Source organism: Antennarius striatus, chromosome 12, assembly GCF_040054535.1.
Source record: "Antennarius striatus isolate MH-2024 chromosome 12, ASM4005453v1, whole genome shotgun sequence".
Classification (NCBI taxonomy): Eukaryota; Metazoa; Chordata; class Actinopteri; order Lophiiformes; family Antennariidae; genus Antennarius; species Antennarius striatus.
Genome location: NC_090787.1, coordinates 3,211,263 through 3,235,209, shown reverse-complemented (window position 1 = coordinate 3,235,209; position 23,947 = coordinate 3,211,263). Strand labels below are relative to the sequence as shown.

Genomic DNA, 23,947 nt, shown 5'->3' with positions numbered 1-23,947 from the left:
AATTTTACTAAACTTCCAACAGCCTGAAAGAATTCCTGAACATCGTTTATGACTTTTGAGGTCATGGAAATTTTAATTTCACTTTATGTATATAGCACAATTTAAATAAACACAAGTTTCCAAAGTGCTGCACAGTCACTAGATAAAAACACAAGACACACCATAAAACCATGAACAAAATGCAGTTAAATAAAATATCAAATAAAATAACTATAAAATATAAAATAACTTAAAATTAGTTAGAAGCTGAAATAAAATCAAATAAAAACAATTAAAATAATGTGAAATAATATATAAAACACTCTAAATGGTGTCAAACGCCAGGGAAAAGAGGTGGGTTTGAAGAAGAGATTTCAAATGTGACAGAGAAGAAGCCTGTCTGATGTGCAGTGGGAGCCCATTCCATAATTTAGCAGCTGATACCGAAAATGAGCGTTCCCCTCTGAGCCTCAGCCTGACTTTAAGCTGTATGAGGAGCAGCTGGTCAGCTGACCTGTGAGAGCGGCTGAGCGTGTATGGGTGAAGTAACTCAGAGAGGTAGGGTGGAGCGATAAAGCAAATAAAAGGATTTTAAAATGTGTATGGACATATTTATTCAGTAAGAAGTTGATGACTGATGATCTCCTCCTTAATCTGCTGTTGTTTTATGTTAACTGATATCAATAAGAGTTATACTGAAAATTGATCTCTGTTCCCAAACAGGGAGGGAGGTCAGTGTGCAGAGATGGCGATGGTATGCCTGACTGACTTTGAAAAGTATGCTAAAGAACATCTCTCAAAGGATGCCTGGGATTATTATTCTACTGGAGCAGAGGAATGCTGCACCAGGGACGACAATCTACTGGCTTATAAAAGGTATGGCGGCAAAAAAGGTACGGTGGCCCCTTTAAAACAGAGCGCTAGAGAAGTCCAGACTACCAAAATTAAGGTGTGGGTGACTTTGTCTTGGTCTTTTCTTAAAATGTGTTCTGATTTTTTGGATGATAACATAATTACTTGACCACTGAAGCAAAAATCTGAGTCTAAGACAATAATAAGGACTCGCATAGAGGCAAAATTTGATTTTGAAAACATAATTATCAAACAGCCTTTTATTCTTAAATATTAGAAGGTGGACTGTACAATTAATGACAATACATGACAGCGTGTTGGGGCTAAAGTAGACCAAATTTGGTTTCTACCAAAGGGAGGATTAATGGCAGTACTGAATCTCACAAATATCAAAGAAAAACAGGTATCTTTTAAAATTACTATAAAAAAGAGTGGCAACAATTTCTGGAACAATAAATTCAGTGATACAGACACTTTCCATAACCAGTCAATGACTCAATGTATTTACAACGGTCACAAGTCCTTGTCAGAAGTAATAAAAAACAACAAAATAAAAGCCATGAACTCATACGTCCTCTTCCTCTTCATCTGGTCTTAATATGATCTTTTGTTTCCTTCGTATTCAGGATCCGTCTGAGGCCTCGCGTCCTGCAGGACGTTTCAGAGAGTGACACACGGACCACAGTGCAGGGGACAGAAATCAGTTTTCCAGTCGGTATTTCGCCAACTGCTTATCATGGTCTGGCATGGCATGAAGGAGAGATGGCCACAGGCCGCGGTGAGGAGTGTGTGTGTGTGTGTGTGTGTGTGTGTGTGTGTGTGTGTGTGTGTGTGTGTGTGTGTGTGTGTGTGTGTGTGTGTGTGTGTGTGTGTGTGTGTGTGTGTGTGTGTGTTAGCCTGAGTGGGAGTTTTAAAATGATTATAATAAAATAATACGTCTACACTATAGTTCAAAAGCGTCTTTAAACCAGCTGGAAACAACAATGCCCAAACTCACATTCAGGTCATCTGAGGTTTAAATCAGTATACTTATATTTTACACCAGATTAACATGATGTCATTCATTACCCTTATAACTTCTGTATTATCTACCTGCTCGGCGCATGGACTCTGCACCTGGTTAGGTGGAACTTTGCTGAGCTCATTGATGATTAAATTCAAGTATAGATATAACTCTTTCCTTTGATCATGACAGGTGGATGCATCCAATTAATAAAGTGGCTCAGATATTGCGTTAAAAACTGTCAAATTGAGCCTGAAAAAAATCTGTATCACCATTTACATTTGATTTTGAATGTCTATTTTTTTTAGGTAATGATTTGATCAAACGTTCAGCTTTTTCACATTCATGAGAAGGGTTTTTATGTCACAAGACCCCAACAGCTGGAGGCAGCAGAACATTACAAGAAGCCATCCAGGCTGAACTGCCTGTTATTTAATAGAATTATATGCTTTGAAACTATAGAATTTTCCATCCTGGAAAACTTGATGGTGTTGCCACACACCATGTTTCCCTATTCCTTTTTGTTCTGTTTTTCTCTCTGAAATGTCTAGCCAATTATCCAGTAGCTTAAAGGGGCATTAAACATACACCTGCTTTCTCTGATTTGTCAGAACAGAAATCAGTGCATTCTGCCTGCTTAGTCAATGGACTTGTGCCAACTAGATAATGTAAAACAAAATTTAGTGTACTTTATTTGTTGTTATGTCATAGTGTGATTGTCTCTGTAGAACCCTAGTGGTGTTATTGGTCATTTGTGCTTTCAAAGATGATGTTTCAGACTCAGTATGCTTCCATGGAAAAAGATCCATATGGCAACATGTGGCAAAACTCTATCCTGACTCTAACTGGTTTGCTCTGCCTACCTTTTTGGATTTCAGCTGGGAAAATTTAGAGTTGAGGGTAATGACTGGGCGGCATGGCGGCGCAGTGGGTAGCGCTGCCGCCGCACAGCGAGGCAGTTCCGGGTTTGCGTCACGCACTGAGCGGAGTTTGCATGTTCTCCCCATGTCTGTGTGGGTTCTCTCTGGGTTCGCCGGCTTCCTCCCACCTACAAAAACATGCACTTCAGGTTAATTGATCATCTTAAATTGACTCTAGGTGTGAGTGTGTGTGTGGTTGTCTTGTGTCTCTGTCTGGCTCCGCGGTGCACTGGCGTCGCGCCCGGAGTTTCTCCCGCCTCACGCTCTCAGCCAGCTGAGATATGCTCCAGCTCCCCGTGACCCGCGACGGCAGATAAAGCAGTAGCAAAAATGGATACATGGGTAATGCCGGGTTACGGTCAGAGTAAGACTATGATACTTAGCCAATCAGAAGTAGAGTTGGGATGTTCAAGACTTCACTGTACTGACCACTACAAGGTCATCCGTGTTGGAGTGCGGGGATAAAATTCTGGAAACACTGAGCATCCGACTCCGACAATGAACATCTCAGATGTAAATTCAATGTTCTAAATAGTTTCTAAATGTTATGTTCACAGCTGCAGAGGCATTAAACACCTGCTACATCACCAGCACTTACTCCAACTGCTCAGTGGAGGAGATTGTGGCAGCAGCACCAGATGGGTTCCGCTGGTTCCAGACGCATATCTTTCAATTCCGGGACGTTTCAGAGAAGTTTGTACAGCGTGTAGAGGCACTTGGCTACAAGGCACTTGTCCTCACTGTTGATATGCCCTACTTCGGTAAGCGTCGTGATAGTACATTCAACTACACCAATCTGCCACCACATCTCAGGTCAAAGAACTTTGATGGAATGTTACCGGTAAGTTTATATGAAAAGGAATTCACTGTTGCAGTTAAAAGTAGAATAAGTGTAGGACCCAGGTATGTGTCTGAGACAGGGGTGCAGCTTAAGGATTTAATTGACTATAGTGCATATGTTCTTGTATGTGAGAGAAGAGGATTCAAAGGACAGGGCTAGATGGAGGAAATTGATTCGCTGTGGCGACCCCTGAAGGGAAAAGCCGAAAGGAAAGGAAGAAGAAGAAGTGCATATGTTCTTGTCAATATGTTGAGTAGAGAGGTTTGCATAATAAGTTCCTGCTAATAGTGGTTGTGCCACATACACTAGAAGCCAGAGACAACAGTCCCAGGGAAGCATGTCACCTCGTACCGTGCCATTGACCCCTCGATCACTTGGAAAGAAGTTCACTGGCTTCAGTCCATCACCAGCCTGCCCATTATCATCAAGGGGATTCTAACCAAGGAGGATGCTGAGTTGGCCGTGGAGCATGGTGTCCAAGGCATCATCGTGTCAAACCATGGGGGGAGACAACTGGATGGAACTCTCGCCACGGTACTGACTGACCACATTTTGGTCCTGGGAAGTAGTTTGGAACACCAGTGTGAAACATCTGCTGTAAATCCAATGCTGTTTAAATCAATCCACTGGACTTTAAGAAAGTTCTGGAAGTCGTTTCGTCTCTCATCCAATCGACTTTTTCAGTTCTCCAGTTCTGAAGAAGTCTCTTGGATGAAAGATGAAAGGTCTTCCAAGAACTTTCTTAAACTCCAGTGGATTGATTTAAACCTGGATAACTGAGAACCTACACAGACATCTGCTGTAAAGGATGTGGTTGGACTTGTTCTTCTCTGTTGCTAACAGATCGATGCACTGACTGAGATCGTGGACGCCGTGAAAGGAAGAATTGAGGTCTATCTGGACGGAGGAATCAGAACAGGAAGTGATGTACTGAAAGCACTGGCGTTGGGAGCCAAGTGTGTTTTCATTGGCCGTCCGGTATTGTGGGGCCTTGCATACAAGGTACAAACATCACCAAGTGCATGCGTGCGTGGTTGTGTTACTTCTGACGTTCTGGACGTAGTTGGTAAAGATTCTTCCATAATTATTTTTACTTGTTGTCTGTGGTGTGCATTGAGGATGGTTTTCTTACCATGCTTTTTACCATAATCAAACATAGAAACTCGGTACCCAAATCTGGTGTAATCTTTGGCCTGCAGGTTGTTAATGTGAAACTTAACAGAATGTGAGTTGTCCAGTCAGAAACAAAGATATTTGTAGGAGCTGACAAACTCTAGTTCTGAGCCATCAACACAGCTGAAGGTCATGTAGGTCGTACATACAGTATTTTCAATAATCATGAATTGTATTGTAATAACCATGTGTATTACCTCATCATTGTCAGCAAACATTTAAATAACCTGAAGGTGTTTTAGTAGGAATGAACAGTTTGATCATAAATCTAATTCTGTGTACTTTCAGGGTGAGGAAGGAGTGAGGGAAGTGCTGCAAATCTTAAAGGATGAGTTCCGTCTGGCCATGACTTTATCAGGTGAGAGAAATGAATTGGGGTCAGTCAGAGTGAAATGTAACCAGTATTCCAATGTATTAATATATATTCTGTCTCTACTAAAATAATCATTTGTATTTACCTCATCCAGGCTGCAGAAATGTGACAGAAATCAACAGGAACCTCATTCAGTTCTCTAAACTCTAAAGTACCTGAAGCCCCAAAGACCCCAGAGGACATCCGCTGAACAAAAGGCAAGAATGCTGAGCCGCCTGAGACGCCATCACAGTAAACTAAAAGATGTTCAAGTCATGAAACATGAACCTTGTCCGCCCAACGTGCACTAGAGTGTATGATGGGTGACAGAAGAGTTACCAACTATAACAAAAGTGTTTTTGCTGTTGTGTTGGAGGGACAGGGGCATTTTTCAAGAAACCAAAACACGATTGGCTTTGCTGTAACAAATGTAATAAATAAAGAATGAAATAGAATGCTGTTAGAGATGCTGACAGTTCTTCTGTGTTCATGGAACTATCATGTTCTGGACGTATCATTGACATAGAAGTCGGCTGAGAGATTAACATGGACATGCACAGCAATGACACCAGGATCCACAAATGATTACATAATGATATATGTGACAACCAATGGTATGTGAAAGCGAGAATTTCAGGTAAACACAGGCTGAACCTGACGGAGTGGCCTCTGTTCTCCCTATCACTGACTTCTGATTTGATCATAATAATATCACACAACAATGTAGTGTAGTGGGACCATGGTGTTGTGGTGTGTATAGAGACATTGGGATAAAGACGTGTCTTAAGAAGGATGTACCTTACCCACCAGGTGGGCCTCCTGCTGTCTATCACTTTTTTCTATTTGATACTCTTTGGTCCTTAGTTTAGTATATGTGCTGTCAGTGTAGTGTATGTCTTGTGGTATGTCCTGTCCTGTGTTGTCAGTGTTTCTTTTTTCTCTTGGCATTTATCCAGTATTTATTCATTATATATGTCTTGAGCAGTGAATATTTGCAATTTCCTTGGGGATTAATAAAGTGTCTATCTTCTCTGCGTGAGAACCACTGACGCCCCATTTGACATGTCATGCATTTCAATTTAACACTGATGATCATTTAGTATAGACGGCCACTGCTCAAGGTGACAATCTCCCACATAAGGTCATTTAACTTCAGATAAATGGGAGGACATATTTATAACACATACTTGTGTGTGATCTGAGTCAGGTCATCGAAGGGACAAGTCAGTAGACATAAAACCACCAGCAATGTTGACAAAATTCTACAACTGTAAGAACAAGATTATTTTTTAAACAAAGCCCAAAAATGAAAAGCTTGTCAACTAAAGAAGAATGGGTTGATTACACCTGAACAAACAACTGCAGGATTTTCATCAAAGCAAAGGGGCATTCACCGGAGCAGATGGAAACATTGGTGATCAGGAATGTTGACGAGCTGGCAAAATACGAACAAAAAGGTATGGCCAAAACTAAAAACTACCTACAGCACAGCAGAAAATAGCCATCTCTGCGTCCTTATTATCTGCCACTTAAATTCTCTCATTTCTGGTGGTGGTTATTTACATCCCTCTGTTTGCTAACCCCACATTGCAGTGAACTGTACATAGTTCTATATTCATGAGTATCCTCAATTTATTACAAACAAGCAATTCCCCCTCGCTGATCAATAAAGTATGCTCATTCCGATTCTGATTAATGTACCTGGTCTTCCCCCACATACAAACAGCTGACTGATGTGCAAATGTTCATTAAAATTTGAATTGCATTTTGCAAGTTCATATTTTGAACCACGCACCACATCTGTCGCACAGATGGGGCTGGTATGTCTATTGCATCGCTCCTGTCAATCACTAACTTTGTTACGTTCTGAAAATACAGTCGATACAGGACCTGTTTGTTTTCCAGATTCTAGGAATTGGTAGAGACAGGAAGGACTAGTCTGTACAGAAATGAAAAATGTGTTTTTCATAATTGCACCGTTTGAAATAGTTTAGACAGAGAACTATTCTAACTCTCTCTTGCTGACAGACTGTCATAGATTGATTTAATATTACTAAAATACAAAAGCCTGAAAAAATTCTGGAAATTTTTTTATGACTTTTGAGGTCTTTGTAGAGGTGTCCCTGTGATAGTCATCAAGTATAAACTTCAGATCATCCATCATCATCACTAACAAAACGTGTGTATACATATGGGTGTGTAAATCATTACAATGCCTCATACCTTTGTCTTTCAGTGTTCACACTCTTTGCAGACTGTTGGTCACCTGTTCCTTAGATTACTGGCCCAGACGGGGCGTGTTGGTCTCCTAGCTGGTCAGACGGGGGTTGATCATCAGCAGTCTGCTGGTGAAAGCAGCGGTCGACATCACTGTGAAACAGGTTCGTCCTCGGTTTTATTCATTTCTGCAGGGAAAACAATGGGAGCGCTGGACCATGCAGCGACCCTCTCTGGATTCAGTGGTGTCCCAGACCCATTCATTTCATCTCCATCCGATTTTTCAACTTGCGGGTCACGGGTTCTGGTAGAAGCGGGGTAAACCCCGGTTGAGACACCAGTAAATCGCAGGGCAAACCAAGTTGCATGTTATTGGAGGTGGGAGGAACCTGGAAAACCTGGAGAGTACTCATGAGTACCCATAAAAACTCTGCATGGAACATAATTGATTTTTTCCTGTGAGGCATCAACTCTACCCTCTGCGCAACCATGCCGCCCTAGTTGGAGCTTATACTCTACATTATTCAATTATGAAAGTCAAATAACTTGACATGAATTTTGCTTCATTCACCAAAAAATCCATGACTGATGATTGTCTTCTTAACCTGTTTGGTTTGTGTGAACTGACATCAATCAGTGTCGTGCTGATCTTTGTTACACAGGCAGGGAGGTCAGTGTCCAGAGATGGCGATGGTATGCCTGACTGACTTTGAGAAGTATGCTAAAGAACATTTGTCAAAGACTGCCTGGGATTATTTTTCTGCTGGAGCAGATGAATGCTACACCAGGGATGACAATCTGCTTGCTTATAAAAGGTACGACGCTAAATAAAACTCGTCTAATTCATCTAACAGTTTCCCTTGATGATCACCTTCCTGCCACGGTCAAAGCATCTGACTAATAGATTGTCAGACAGGAAGACTCATCAATAAATTATAGCTCCATGTTGAACAAAATCATGTACACAATGTCTTCTTCATGTGGTCTTAACATGATCTTCTGTGTTTTGTATTCAGGATTCATCTGAGGCCTCGTGTCCTGAGGGACGTTTCAGAGAGTGACACACGGACCACAGTACAGGGGACAGAATTCAGCTTTCCAGTCGGTATATCAACAACTGCTTATCATTGCCTGGCATGGCATGAAGGAGAGACGGCCACTGCTCGAGGTAAACATTAAAATGGACAATTTTCTTTAAATGCTTTGTGACAGAATTTATATTTATATTTCCAGTCAAATCTCTCAGAGTGGGCCATTGAACTTCAGAGGGCATGAGAGGATGTTGTTCATTACACAAAATGTTAGAGATCCTGACATTGAAATTATTCAAACTCACATTGTTCATACATTATAATGTTAGGCTACAACTACAAGTCAGTAGACGTAATTATTGTGCCACAGTAACATGTCGTCGTTGATTGACTAAAAGAATGCTTTATTTTCTACCCCTCCCATCCATGGACTCTGCACCTGGTTAGGTAGAAATTTGCAAAGCTCGATATTCACAAAAGTTCATTATAGACCTGGTTAGGGACACTATTCAATCCATTTGGGGACATCTTGATAATTGAAATCACTATTTATTTTTATATTTATATTTGATTTTCCTAAAATGTGCATCTACTGGACTAGCTATATTCTGGGCTGCCCCATGAATTGTGACATGTGTGGACATCCTGGACTTATGTTCTTGACAACAGAATGCCGTTGAAATTCCAACTCTGCTGTGTTTGCATTTGCTCCATTGGTAGACTCCTTGTTGTGTTTATAATGTTTCTATTCATTATGTTTCAGAATTAATATACTTCCACGGAAGAAGCTTCATACAGCATGCCCAAAACCTTGACTAGCACTTGCTTGTCAATCAGGCACATTTAGTAATGAGGGACAATAATTGGTTAGGGTCAAAGTAAGGGTGGTTTGCTTTCTCAACTGCATCTTCACAGCCGCAGAGGCATTGAACACCTGCTACATCACCAGCACTACTTCCACCTGCTCAGTGGAGGAGATTGTGGCAGCAGCACCAAACGGGTACCGATGGTTCCAGATGGTTGTGTACCAGGACCGGAGATTGACAGAACAGGTTGTACAGCGTGTAGAGGCACTTGGCTACAAGGCACTTGTCCTGACTGTTGATATGCCCTACTTGGGTAAGCGTCACAACAATATCCGAAACCAGTTCAAGCTTCCACCACATCTCCAGTTCAAGAACTTTAATGGACTGCAAAAGGTAAGTTTATAACAACATATTGAAAATTTTAAGACAAGGTTGAAGAAAACTTAGTTAAAAATGGAATTAGTAGTGGTAAACTTGCGGGTCAGATCAAAGATGTGATAGGGAAAAAACTTTCATCTAAAATCAAACCATTGAAAATAATATGAAAAGCCAGATTCATGAGTAAGTAAAGGACATTTGTATAATAAGTTGATGCTTATATCAGCTGTCCCACATGCACTAGAAGCAGGCGACAGTAGACCCCAAGGCGTACATCACCAGTGACCCCTCCATCACATGGAAAGAAGTTCACTGGCTGCAGTCCATCACCAGCCTGCCCATTATCATCAAGGGGATTCTAACCAAGGAGGATGCTGTGTTGGCCGTGGAACACAGTGTCCAAGGTATCATCGTTTCAAACCATGGGGGGAGACAGCTGGATGGAACCCTCGCCACGGTACTGACTGACCACACTTGGGTCCTGGGTAGAAATATGAAATATCAGTTTGAAACACATCTGCTGTAAAGGATGTGGTTGGAATTGTCCTTCTCTGTTGCTAACAGATTGATGCACTGATAGAGATCGTGGACGCGGTGAAAGGAAGGATCGAGGTTTATCTGGATGGAGGAATCAGGACTGGAAGTGATGTATTGAAAGCCCTGGCCTTGGGAGCCAAATGTGTTTTCATTGGCCGTCCAGTAGTTTGGGGCCTTGTATACAAGGTACAAACATCATCACTGTGTGCGTGTGCATGAGTGAAGAAGACAGGAGGGGGAGATAAAGACATAACAAGGCAATGAGAAAAGAAGGGGATCCCAGCAGTTGTGTGCAATGGCAGCACAGGAAAAAAAACAGGTTTTCTAATTGAATAAAATGCATTTATTCTTCTATTTGAGACACAGCTGAAGGTTTTGAAAAGACATTAGGGATAGAAATGAGACCGAGGGTGGAAGCAGCAGAATGGAGTGGAGGGCTAGATGAGTAAATGGTGTCATCAGCATAGAGATTTATCCGGGAGGGATCGACAGCCTTGGCCACGGTCAATCGACCGATTGCAGACACTTTAATGGGACATTCAATCTCCCTCATAACAGTATTAACATGAAACTCACTTTAAATGTTGTAAAAGAGCAAATTCAAGTCAAGCTAACAAGTTGGCTAAACGACAGCTGACTTCACTCGTTCTTATAGGCAATTGTAAATAAGATCAAATGTGGCAACATCAACTTGCGTGGATGTTGGCTGTGAAGCAAACCATGGACACCAACACAGGCACACACATATGCAGAGCAAACATACATGGACCAAGGTAGCTAAAGAAAATCCAGGAGTGGACTCAAAACTGGAGAGATACTTCGAGCAATCTCAACTACACGGAAAAACTAGAGGTAGAGAACACGCAAGATCAGTTTGAGCCAGGTACACGCAGGAAGTGAAAGGAATCTTCTGGCATAGAACAAAAACAGAAGCCGGTTTAAAAAACCTCAGGCTAATCAGTCTGATGAAGCACATGTATGGAGATGAGACACAGGTGTGGAGGTGAGGCTCTGCCCACAAGTTCAGCCTCACCTCCTGTCACACTATTTGTGGCAGACAGACGTAAAGTGGAGTTAAATGACGTAATGTTTTTTTGTGTATTTCTTTTGAAAACCGACATAAATGAGAATGGCGTAACGACACATGCCAAATTACCATATTTTCAACTATCCTTCGTTGTATTTTAATAAACAGTTGCCCCCAATAGACCCAACTGTTCATTCCTTTTAGTAGGATCATAAATCTAATTCTGTGTCTTTTCAGGGAGAGGAAGGAGTGAGGGAAGTTCTGCAAATCTTAAAGGATGAGTTCCGTCTGGCCATGACTTTGTCAGGTGAGAGAAATGATGCGAGGTCACCTAGAGTGAAATGTAATGTGTCGTGTAATGTGTTATTATATATATTCTGTCTCTACTAAAACAATCATTTGTATACATGTCCCTCAGGATGCAGAAATGTGGCAGAAATCAACAGGAACCTCATTCAGTTCTCTAAACTCTAAAGTACCTGAAGCACCAAAGACCCAGAAGACATTTGCTGAACAGAAGGCAAGAATGCTGAGCAGGGGTCTGAGACACCACCACAACAAACTGAAGATGTTCAAGTCAGGAAACATGAATCATGTCTGACCAACCTGTATTTATACTACAGTGTATGATGGATGACAGCAGAGTTAGAAAAGGAATAAAGAAAGTGTTTGTGCTATTGTGTTGTGTTTCATTAAACCAACATACATCTGTCTTTGCTGTAACAAACACAATCAATAAAGAATGAAATAGAATGCTGTTGGAGATGCTGACAGTTCTTCTGGGTTGATGAATCTATCTTGTTCTGGACGTATCATTGACATAGAAGTCAGCTGAGAGAATTTGCAGACAGTCAGAGCAACAACACCAGGATCCGCAAATGATTACATGATGGACATGACCTGCTTTCAAAGACTAGAATTTAACACTGATGTTCATTCAGTATAAACGGCCACTGTTCAAGTTGACAATCTCCCAAAAAAGGCCACTGAACTTTAGAAGGCATGGGAGGACTTTTTCATGACAGACCTGAGTCAGATCATCTAGGGACAAGGCAGTAAACCTAACTACTGTATTTCACCACACTAACATGATGTCATTCATTGACTAAAAGAATGATTTTTATTGTCTACCTGCATGATGCAGGTAGACAAGGTATGGTGGCTAAAAAGTACGGTGGCCCAGTAAAACAGAGCGCTAGAGAAGTCCAGACTACTAAAATTAAGGTGTGGGTGACTTTGTCTTGGTCTTTTCTTAAAATGAGTTTGGATTTTTTGGATGATAACATAATTACTTGACCGCTGAAGCAAAAATCTGAGTCTAAGACAATAATAAGGACTCTCATAGAGGCGAAATTTGATTTTGAAAACATAATTATCAAACAGCCTTTAATTCTTAAATATTAGAAGGTGGAATGTACAATTAATGACAATACAGGACAGCAAGTGTTGGGGCTAAAGTAGACCAAATTTGGTTTCTACCAAAGGAAGGATTAATGGCAGTACTGAATCTCACAAATATCAAAGAAAAACAGGTATCTTTCAAAATTACTATAAAAAAGAGTGGCAACAATTTCTGGAACAATAAATTCAGTGATACAGACACTTTCCATAACCAGTCAATGACTCAATGTATTTACGACGGTCACAAGTCCTTGTCAGAAGTAATAAAAGACAACAAAATAAAAGCCATGAACTCATACGTCCTCTTCCTCTTCATCTGGTCTTAATATGATCTTTTGTTTCCTTCGTATTCAGGATCCGTCTGAGGCCTCGCGTCCTGCAGGACGTTTCAGAGAGTGACACACGGACCACAGTGCAGGGGACAGAAATCAGCTTTCCAGTCGGTATTTCGCCAACTGCTTATCATGGTCTGGCATGGCATGAAGGAGAGATGGCCACTGGCCGCGGTGAGGAGTGTGTGTGTGTGTGTGTGTGTGTGTGTGTGTGTGTGTGTGTTTAGCCTGAGTGGGAGTTTTAAAATGATTATAATAAAATAATACGTCTACACTATAGTTCAAAAGCGTCTTTAAACCAGCTGGAAACAACAATGCCCAAACTCACATTCAGGTCATCTGAGGTCAAGTCAGTATACTTATATTTTACACCAGATTAACATGATGTCATTCATTACCCTTATAACTTCTTTATTATCTACCTGCTTGGCGCATGGACTCTGCACCTGGTTAGGTGGAACTTTGCTGAGCTCATTGATGATTAAATTCAAGTATAGATCTAACTCTTTCCTTTGATTATGCCAGGTGGATGCATCCAATTATGTTCAAGTCAGGACACATAAACCATGTCTGACGAACATGTATTTATACTACAGTGTGTGATGGGTGACAGCAGAGTTAGCAAAGGAATAAAGAAAGTGTTTGTGCTATTGTGTTGGTTGAACTGGGTCGTTTTTCATGACACCAACAATCGACTGGCTTCGCTGTAACAAACGTAATCGATAAAGAAGAAAATAGAATGCTGTTAGTGATGCTGACAGTTCTTCTGGGACCACGAACTTATTGACATAGAAGCAGGCTGAGAGAATTAACATAGACAGTCAGAGCAATCCACAAATGATTACATAATTGTAAGCGAATGTCACAATCAATGGTGCGTGAAAGAGAACATTTCAGACGAACACCTGCTGAACTTGACAGAGTGGTCTCTGCTTTCTGATTCGGTTCATCACTGAGTTCTGATCATAATTTTCTGACCCAAGAAAGATGTAAGGTTAAACACAAAAATAAAATCCTGAAAAATCCATTGATGACCACTAGCTTATATTTTTGTCTGGTTGCTATTATTTCGGGAACATGTTATTTCAATACACTGGCCCCCATTGGACATAGATAGATAGATAGATAGATAGATACTTTATTAATCCCGGAGGAAATTGCATGACCTGTTTTCAAACACTATAATTTAACACTGATGTTCATTCAGTATAAACGGCCACTGTTCAAGTTGACAATCTCCCAAAAAAGGCCATTCAACTTCAGAAGGCATGGGAGGACTTTTTCATGACAGACCTGAGTCAGATCATCTAGGGACAAGGCAGTAAAACATAACTATTTCACCACACTAATGATGTCATTCATTGACTAAAACAATTATGTTTATTGTCTACCTGCATGATGCAGGTAGACAATAAACACTTGGTTTGGTACAATTTTGCCAATCCATTTGAGAACAAAAGTTAATAATAGACTTAACTTATTCTCTGTTGCATCAGAAACCTTTGTGGTGTGAATTGAAGCCACTCACAGTCCGGATTTTACTTGCAGGCCACCGTTTGATGATTCCTGGTCTGTACAGTCACCATTATTTCAAACTGCGGTCCAGAGATTACTGTAACCAATTCTGGATCTGCCCAAACCTAAACAGTCACCATCTCACTGCTGTTATCTGTGCTTCTGCACAATATTTCATGATCATGATGTTGCATCCACAAACAGATAAGATGCGTTCAAGGGTGTTTTTAGGAGATCTCTTGCTGTCATTGCAGAACCGAGTAGATATTGGTGGATCGTCGTTCCCCAATTTTTGTTTGGGGAAAAAATGTTCCGGCGGTAGGCTTTGCCGATTAGTACACACTTAATTTCTATGAAGCTATTATATATGTTAAGTCAAACTAGGTTACGTACAGCAATAGTTTTACATATTTTTGGGCACCATTCCTACTATACAAGGTATTTTCTTGTTATATCCATGATTAGGTTATTTGTGGATATGATACGATGCACATATTTGTTGATAACACAGAACATCATAATGTGTTGCCTCAGTGTTAAACAGACAGAAAAATATTCCAACTCTCTCCTGGTGACAGAGTGTCAGAGATTGATATAATTTTACTAAACTTCAACAGCCTGAAAGAATTCCTGAACATCGTTTATGACTTTTGAGGTCATGGAAATTTTTCGGAGGCTTCCCTGTGATGGTCATCGATTATAAACGTTACATCATCCAACATCTTTGACGAACATGTGAATAAATATGACTGTATAAATCATTACAATGCCTTATAACTGTCTTTGAATGTTCACACTCTTTCCAGACTGCAGGTCAGATTTCTGACCCAGACGGGGCGTGTTGGTCTCCTAGCTGGTCAGACGGAGGTTGATCATCAGCATTCCGGTTGTGAAAAAAAGCAGAGTCTACTTCACTGAGAAACAGGTTCGTCCTTGGTTTCCTTACTTCTGCAGGGAAAACAATGGACCCTGCAGCGACCCTCATTGGATGCCGTTTGTTTGCCAGCCAGTCGTTCAAGTCTGCAACGTGATCTTGCTTTAGATGTGGTGGCAGAGGCTGGAAGCAAGAATGCAGATTAGATTTAGTTGTCATATCACAGGGCTGGGATGAGACCCCCAAGGTTGTGTTCGATGGAGCTCCCCTATTGATTTTTACCAGTATCGGCCTGCATTACTTCAACGTACCAAGCCACACATGAATTCATGGTTATTCTGTATTTTATTTCCATCAACATTTTGTCATGTTTCTTTTCCTGCCATCTTCCACATTTTAATGCATCTCTACATTTACTGTTACGAACAAGTTTGCTTTTTCCACTGCTGTTTGTCATTTTCCAACCCTTTATGCATGACTTGTTTGTGTAATAAAGTTAAAAAGAGCTTACTTTTTCACAAAGAGATGCTTTACAATAAATATGAAATATATCATCATTCTTAAGGTGTATGGACATATTTCTTCCATAAATTGATAACTGATGATCTCCTTCTTAATCTGCTGTTGTTTTATGTTAACTGATAATAATAAGATTCATACTGAAAATTGATCTCTGTTCCCACACAGGGAGGGAGGTCAGTGTGCAGAGATGGCGATGGTATGCCTGACTGACTTTGAAAAGTATGCTAAAGAACATCTCTCAAAGGATACCTGGGATTATTATTCTACTGGAGCAGATGAATGCTACACCAGGGACGACAATCTACTGGCTTATAAAAGGTATGGCGGCAAAAAAGGTACGGTGGCCCAGTAAAACAGAGTGCTAGAGAAGTCAAGACTACCAAAAATAAGGTGTGGGTGACTTTGTCTTGGTCTTATCTTAAAATGTGTTCTGATTTTTTGGATGAGAACATAATTACTTGACGGCTAAAGTTTACTACAATAATAAGGACTCTCATAGAAGCAAAACAGCCTTTTATTATTAAATATTAGAAGGTGGACTGTACAATTAATGACAGTACAGGACAGCAAGTGTTGCGGTAAAGTAGACCAAATTTGGTTTCTACCGAAGGAAGCATTAATGGCAGAACTGACTCTCACAAACAGCAATGAAAAACAAATAACTTTTAAATTTACAAGGAAACAGAGTGGCAACAGTTTGTGGACAACAAATTCAGTGATACACTTTCCGTAACCAGTCCGTGACTCAATGTACTTACTACGATCACAAGTCCTTCTCAGAAGTAATAAAAAAACACCAAAATAAAAGCCATGAACTCATACCTCCAATTCCTCTTCATCTGGTCTTAATATGATCCTTTGTGCTTTGTACTTAGGATCCGTCTGAGGCCTCGTGTCCTGCAGGACGTTTCAGAGAGTGACACACGGACCACAGTGCAGGGGACAGAAATCAGCTTTCCAATCGGTATCTCACCAACTGCCTGTCATGGTATGGCATGGCACGAAGGAGAGACGGCCACTGCTCGAGGTGAGGAGTTTGTGTGTGTGTGTGTGTGTGTGTGTGTGTGTGTGTGTGTGTGTGTGTGTGTGTGTGTGTGTGTGTGTGTGTTTAACTTGAGTGGGAGTTCTAAAATGATGAAATAATACGTGTACACTATAGTTCAAAAGTTTCTTTTAAACTAGCTGGAAACCAACAACGCCCAGACTCAAACTTGGGTCATCTGAGGACAAGTCAATAACATTAACATCATGTCATTCATTGACTTTGTAACCACCTAACCACCTGGTTAGGTGGAATTTTGCCGAGCTTGTTGACGATTAACGTCCCTTGATTGTGACAGGTGGATGCATCCAGTTAATAAAGTGGGTCAGATATTGTGTTAAGACAATCAAATTGAGCCTGAAAGAATCTGTATCGCCAAACATTCAACTTTTTCAACTTCATGACAAGAGTTTCTTTGGTGTAAAATTACAAAACATTTTTATGTCACAGGATTCCAACACTGGGAGGCAGTAGAACATTACAAAAAGCCATCCAGGCTTAACTGCCTCTGTCAATTAATATAACCATACGCTTTGTAAGTATAGAATTTTCCATCCTGGATAACTTGATGGTGTTGCCACACACCATGTTTCCCTTTCCTTTTTGTTATTATTGTTTTTTCTCTGAAATTTCAAGCCAATTATCCAGTAGCTTAACCCGAGAGGACTCATGGTGACACCGGTGTCACATGCTTTGAATGTCCCTGTCTCTTCATTATAAAGCTTTATGTCTGGTTTTAAATCGTTAAGTCCCTAAGCGACATATAGTCAACATCCTGGTATCATGACCACGTGACAGTCATGTGTCTGTGACAGAAAGTGATCTCTCTAAAATAGTAATAAAATAATAATAAAACCTATAACAATAAAACTTATTGTTCTGAAAAATTAAGAAATGTGTTCCATGTGGTCCACTTGGTCTGTGGTATAACCCACGTAATTTTCTGTGAGGTTAAATGGGTGTTGGTTCTCTAGGGCTAAAGGGGCATTAAACATCCACTGCTTAGCTTTGATTAAAGGCGCACACAACTTTATTTAGCCTGCATTACTTATTAGGTCAGAAATTACCAGCATTTGTCAATAAAGAACTATTCTATTCTGATGTTCATTCAGTATAAACGGCCACTGCTCAAGCTGACAATCCCCCAAAAAAGCTATTCAACTTCAGTTGGCATGGGAGGACTTTTTCATTACAGACCTGAGTCAGGTCATCTGGGGACAAGGCAGTAAACCTAACTATTTCACCACACTAACATGATGTCATTCATTGACGAAAAGAATGATTTTTGTCTACCTGCATGATGCAGGTAAGACAATAAAAATCTATTGTCTATTCTGCCTGCTTAGTAAATGGACCTGTGTCAACTAGGTAACATAAAAAAATACAGGTAGTGTTTGACTTACAAACATTTGAGGTTACAAACGTTCACCGCCATGTTCAAGTACTGTACCGCAGTTCGCCATCCTGCCACAACCCGCACCAAGCAGCACTGCTGCGTTCGCACATCTCATCTGTGTCAGCATTCAGGCTTCATATCTTGGATACTTTACTGTTTATCAGGATGATAAAGCAAAGGCTAATGAAGATAGTGGTAGTAGTGAGTCAGAGTTGTCATCTCTGTGATGACAACTCTGACTCTGACCCAAAATAACTTCTCCCTCCTCCTCCTCTTCTTCCTTCTTCTAAAGGTAAGCTACATGCTACATGCTACAGTACCATACAGTGGATCATCAAAATCAACAGCTGACTCTGGCTGTTGCTTGTTGGATGCCCTTTAAAAAATGGTCGAGAGTTATTGAAGTGTTTTATTCTTCTTCTCTCAAGGATTAAATTATAAGGTGCAAAAGTTTACTGTAAACTCATCTGAATTTAAAACAAATCATGAGTGACGCTTAAATGGTAGATACTGGAACTATACGTACGTATTTTAATACATGTTTTCATTGTTATTTTACAGTAACATGATATGTGCTATCAATGGTTTTCTAATTATTTCCAGAGTCCAACTTTTGTGGTGGACAGACGTGAAGTTGATATAAATGACGTAAACTTGATTTTTATTTTTCCGTGTTTTTTTATTTTAACCAACAGAAAATCAAGAATGTCTTAACTCTAAAAGACCTGTAAATCTATTTTATTATGTGTTGTTTCTATGTCCCATCAGTGTTTCTGGGAAATGTTACGACATAGTACTTTCATATTTAGAGTAGTAATGGCATTTAATGATGTCAAATAGTTATTATAGACTACCCGTAGTTCACCTTTAGAACAAACCATACCACCATCTTCTTTTATTTATTCATACTGACGTCACTTACAGAAATGATTTTAATGAATGAATGAAAAATTTTAGCTCACGAGTTGTTATGACTGTCATAGTGTGATTGTCTCTGTAGAACCCTAGTGGTGTTACTGGTCATTTGTGCTTTCAAAGATGATGTTTCAGACTCAGTATGCTTCCATGGAAAGCTTCATATGACACCATTTTCCAAAACTCTATCCTGAATCTAACTGGCTTGCTCTGGCTGCCTTTTTGGATTTGAACTGGGTAAATTTAGTTATGAGGGTAATGATTGGTTAGGGTCAAAGTAAGACTATGATACTTAGCCAATCAAAAAGTAGAGTTGGGCAGATCAAGACTTCACTGTACTGACCAAAACAAAGTCATCCGTGTTGGAGTGAGGAGAACAAATTCTGGAAATACTGAGCATCAAAATTTACATCTCAGATGTAAATTCAATGTTCTGAATAGTTTCTCTACTATATTTTCACAGCTGCAGAGGCATTAAACACCTGCTACATCACCAGCACTTACTCCAACTGCTCAGTGGAGGAGATTGTGGCAGCAGCACCAGATGGGTTCCGCTGGTTCCAGATGCATATCTTTCATTCCCGGGACCTTTCAGAGAAGTTTGTACAGCGTGTAGAGGCACTTGGCTACAAGGCACTAGTCCTCACTGTTGATATGCCCTACTTCGGTAAGCGTCGTGATAGTCTGCTCAAACAAAGCACCCTGCCACCACATCTCAGTTTGAAGAACTTTGATGGAATGCTCCCGGTAAGTTTATATTAGAAGAAATTCACTTATGTTTTTAAAAGTAGAATAAGTGTAGGACCCGGGTGTCTGTCTGAGTCGGGCATGCTGTTTAATGATTCAATTGACTATTGTCCATGTATTTGTGTCAACATGTTGAAAAGGGAGGTTTGCTTAATAAGTTCATGCTAACAGTAGTTCTGCCACATTCACTAGGAGCATGAAACATCAGTCCCAGGGAAACAAGTCACCCCGTCCCGTGCCATCGATCCCTCCATCACTTGGAAAGATGTTCACTGGCTGCAGTCCATCACCAGCCTGCCCATCATCATTAAGGGGATTCTAACCAAGGAGGATGCTGAGTTGGCCGTGGAGCACGGTGTCCAAGGCATCATCGTGTCAAACCATGGGGGGAGACAGCTGGATGGAACCCTCGCCACGGTACTGACTGACCACTTTTTGATCCTGGGAACAAGTATTAAAAAGCAGTGTGAAACATCTGCTGTAAAGGATTTGTGGTTGGACTTGTTTTTCTCTGTCACTAACAGATTGACGCGCTGTCAGAGATTGTGGGCGCCGTGAAAAAAAGGATTGAGGTCTATCTGGATGGAGGAATCAGGACAGGAAGTGATGTATTGAAAGCGCTGGCCTTGGGAGCCAAGTGTGTTTTCATTGGCCGTCCAGTAGTGTGGGGCCTTGCATACAAGGTACAAACATTACCACTGTGTGTGTGTGCATGTGCGAGTGTGTGTGAAGGAAGACGTACATATAAGATTCCATCAATCATGTGCAATGACCAGTGTGTTTAGAACACTGATGACTCACAGTCTTTAACACTACACTGCTATGTAGTCAATCCCAAGTTACAGCTCTGAACTACTCTGCACAGACATAAAGCCTTTTATGTTTTGGAGGTAGATAGTGAAGATTTTTCCATCATATGGCGTGGTGTGGTCCTCTGGTTCTCAATGCCATGTGTTGTTGCAGGGATTATACAGTTGCTAGTCTGTGGCATGCATTGAAGGTGGCGTCCTTACATGGCTCTTTCCAATTCAGCGCCATTGGGGAAGTCATTGTACAGATTTCTTTAGCATAATCAGAAATAGGGTCTATTTCAATAAAGGTACCCCAATCTGGCGTAAACTTTGGCCTGCAGGTTGTTTATGTGATACTTGACAAAATGTGAGGTGCCCATCCAGAATCCAAGATATTTGTAGTAACTGAAGGTCATGTAGGCCCTGACTGAAGCGAGCTAGGATCCAGGCTATCGTAGCTTTCAGTCCTGATGCTACCTTAGATCCACACTGTAGTAGACAAAGGCCCAGACTGAAGCTAGCTGAAATGGCCCAAGATGAGGCAAGCTGAGATATACAGTAGTCTGTAGCAGGTGTAGCTAGATAGCTAACTAGCCAAATTCTTGCCTTATCAGGCTTTAGATTTTATATGAAATATTTAAATAGCCATTAGTTGTGTTTTAATAGTCAGTTACCTCCAATAGACCCAATGAAAATGCGTATTAACCCCTTTTAATAGGCTTGAACAGTTGTATCGTAGATCTTATTCTGTGGCCTTTCAGGGTGAGGAAGGAGTGAGGGAAGTGCTGCAAATCTTAAAGGATGAGTTCCGTCTGGCCATGACTTTTTCAGGTGAGAGAAATGAAGTGGGGTAATTCAGAGTGAAATGTAACCATGATTCCAATGCATTATTCTGTCTCTACTAAAACAATCATTTGTATTTATCTCCTTCAGGCTGCAGGAATGTTGCAGAAATCAACAGGAACCTCATTCAGTTCTCTAAACTCTAAAGTACCTGAAGCACATAAGACCCAGAGGACATCTGCTGAACAGGAGACAAGAATGTTTGAGCAGGAGTCCGAGATGACAGCACAGGAAACTGAAAGATGTTTAAGCCAGGAAACATGAACCATGTCTGAACAACATGTATTCATACTACAGTGTATGATGACTGACAGAGGAGTTAGTAAAGGAACAAAGAAAGTGTTTGTGCTTTTGTGTCGGAGGGACAGGGTTGTTTTTCATGAAACCAACATACGTCAATAAAGAATGAAATAGAATGCTGCTAGAGATGCTGACAGACAGGCCTGTTTTATGACTATCAATGAGTTCTCATCATAGTGTTCTGACACAAGAAAGATGTGAAGTTGAATGCAAACACAACATCCTGAAAAATGCACTGTTAGAGTATTTGTCTGACATTAACCCAGCGGATATTGTTCAGCTCAGCTAGATTTTTGTCCATTATCTTCACTCAAGTGAACCTTTTTGAGTGATTTCCATAACTTGCAGTGAAAACCACTGGTGCCCCATAGGAAATGCCATGCATTCAATGAGTGGAATTTAACATAGAGGAATTTTTCATGACACATTAATGTGTGTAAATGTCTTCTTACATCTTCAACAAGAGCGGGCGTATTCCTCCTTGTCTCCTGTCTTCCCTTTCTTACTCTCATTGCTGCTTCTTTTGTCCTTTCTGGGACCTTGTGTCTGCACTGTTGTGCGTCTTGCAGTTCTTTCCGTGGTGGACATTGAAGCTCTATATCTGTTTGGATTTGTAACTGCAGGGCTTCTGCTCCTCGGAGTGGCCCTGGTGTATTGGAAAGATGGCAGCAAATCAAGGAGTCCAAAGGCTGACCGCCTTGTTAGGAGAGAATGGCCGGGCAGTGGTTACACAGACTGTGATGAACTTAAACACAAGAGCCTCTCTGGACTACAGAGAGGACTGAATTGACCTACATCCTCTTGCAACTTGAACCATTTTCTTCCAAATTTTCCTCATGTTATCAGTAAGAAGCAGGTAACAAGAAACTCCTCTGGAAGAGACAAGGCTGAGATTAGTTCTCTCCTGTTGTTGAGTCTTTGGCAGTGCCATCTAGGCCGAGGACACCCAACAGCACGTCCCAGTGCTCCCTCACTAGTAGGCTGTGCAAACATAAATTTGTTGCATGGTCCTTGTACTGTATAACGAAACAAACTGACCTGTGTCAGGTCATCTAGTAGTCAGTACAACGATTTGAGCACAAAAGTTAATAATAGACTTATTTAACTTATTATTATTTAACTTATTCTCTGTTCCATCTAAAATATTTGTGATGTGAATGGAAGCCTCCCACAGTCTGGATTTGACCTGCAGGCCACCATTTGATGATTCCTGGTCTGTACAGTCACTAGTGTTTCAAGGTGGGCTCCATAGCTAAATGAAACTGTTTCTGGATCTGCCCAAACCTAAACAGTCACCATCTTTCCATTTTTACCTGTGCTTTGCCAAAATATTTCATGTTCATTATCCAACAACAGTTATTGTGGCCACCAGTATAATGTTTTCATGTTAGGTTTTTCAACTAACAAACACTTGGACCCCAAAAAGCAGAATTAGACAATCAACTATTTTACTACTCAGGCTGAAACACAAGAATAAAAATGAAAACCAGAAGCAGACAAGTGTGAGAATAATGCACAGACGAGGCAGCGGAGCAGACAGGTAAGTGAACACAACAGAATTATCTGGCAGAGAATTGGAGGAATGACCGCTCTGAAATAGGGAGGATGATGACAGTTACCAATCAGGTGTGTCTCATCAGCTGCCTGAGACCTACCTGCTTGTCAGACAAACCCAAAACACCTGCAGGTAAAGAATCAGAAAACAGGGAGAAACAGAAACACTAACACAAAACAACACAGTATAGTAACATTTCAACGGGGCTTTAGGGGATTTATTGATAGATAGCTAGATAGTGTGGTGGTTTGAATGTTAAAATAACATAATAAAACAAGTCATGTGATAGGACCTAAGACCTAAAGACCTGAGTCATTGTATTGTGGTGGAAAGTTTTCTAATACAATAAAATAATATAATAAAATAATATCATTTCATAGAACCAAAGATCTAGATTGTTGTGTGTGTCAAATTATTCGGCGCTCGTGACGGTGGCCCCAGGATGTCTGGAGGTCATGAAGACGCTGCATGAAAATAATTACTGTTAGACCAAATTTTGGAAATGCTTGCATGACTGTTGGTATCCTTGGAAGAAGTTAGACACTAACATAAGCAGCTGGCCAGATCATTTCATATACTGTACTTGAAATTAGAATGT

General features: G+C 40.7%; 3 protein-coding genes across 7 annotated transcripts; all 3 read left to right on the top strand.

Annotated features, from left to right (window-relative positions):
- The first annotated feature begins 416 nt into the window (after positions 1–416).
- LOC137604865 (2-Hydroxyacid oxidase 2-like) lies at positions 417–7,494 on the top strand. Of its 2 annotated transcripts, XM_068329043.1 has the most exons (9): positions 417–537; positions 703–855; positions 1,458–1,609; positions 3,312–3,595; positions 3,905–4,129; positions 4,439–4,597; positions 5,057–5,126; positions 5,236–5,338; positions 7,357–7,494. In XM_068329043.1, the coding sequence occupies exons 2-8, from the start codon at positions 725–727 to the stop codon at positions 5,289–5,291; spliced, it is 1,077 nt and encodes a 358-aa protein (XP_068185144.1). In that variant the 5' UTR covers positions 417–537; positions 703–724; the 3' UTR covers positions 5,292–5,338; positions 7,357–7,494. The 2 variants fall into 2 exon arrangements, with proteins under 2 accessions (XP_068185144.1, XP_068185143.1); XM_068329042.1 differs by lacking the exon at positions 7,357–7,494 and having other exon boundaries at positions 5,236–5,852.
- LOC137604866 (2-Hydroxyacid oxidase 2-like) lies at positions 7,365–11,840 on the top strand. 2 transcript variants are annotated; one of them, XM_068329045.1, is made up of 8 exons: positions 7,365–7,501; positions 8,000–8,152; positions 8,354–8,505; positions 9,284–9,567; positions 9,800–10,009; positions 10,117–10,275; positions 11,354–11,423; positions 11,535–11,840. In XM_068329045.1, exons 2-8 carry the CDS (start codon positions 8,022–8,024, stop codon positions 11,588–11,590), a joined length of 1,062 nt encoding a protein of 353 aa, XP_068185146.1. In that variant the 5' UTR covers positions 7,365–7,501; positions 8,000–8,021; the 3' UTR covers positions 11,591–11,840. The 2 variants fall into 2 exon arrangements, with proteins under 2 accessions (XP_068185146.1, XP_068185145.1); XM_068329044.1 differs by having other exon boundaries at positions 9,797–10,009.
- A 3,313-nt stretch (positions 11,841–15,153) lies between these two features.
- Positions 15,154–22,268, top strand: LOC137604864 (2-Hydroxyacid oxidase 2-like). 3 transcript variants are annotated; one of them, XM_068329041.1, is made up of 8 exons: positions 15,435–15,570; positions 15,926–16,078; positions 16,636–16,787; positions 19,577–19,860; positions 20,053–20,277; positions 20,385–20,543; positions 21,413–21,482; positions 21,585–22,268. In XM_068329041.1, the coding sequence occupies exons 1-8, from the start codon at positions 15,560–15,562 to the stop codon at positions 21,638–21,640; spliced, it is 1,110 nt and encodes a 369-aa protein (XP_068185142.1). In that variant the 5' UTR covers positions 15,435–15,559; the 3' UTR covers positions 21,641–22,268. The 3 variants fall into 3 exon arrangements, with proteins under 3 accessions (XP_068185141.1, XP_068185142.1, XP_068185139.1); XM_068329040.1 differs by lacking the exons at positions 15,435–15,570; positions 21,413–21,482 and adding an exon at positions 15,154–15,289; XM_068329038.1 differs by lacking the exon at positions 21,413–21,482.
- The last annotated feature ends 1,679 nt before the right edge of the window (positions 22,269–23,947 follow it).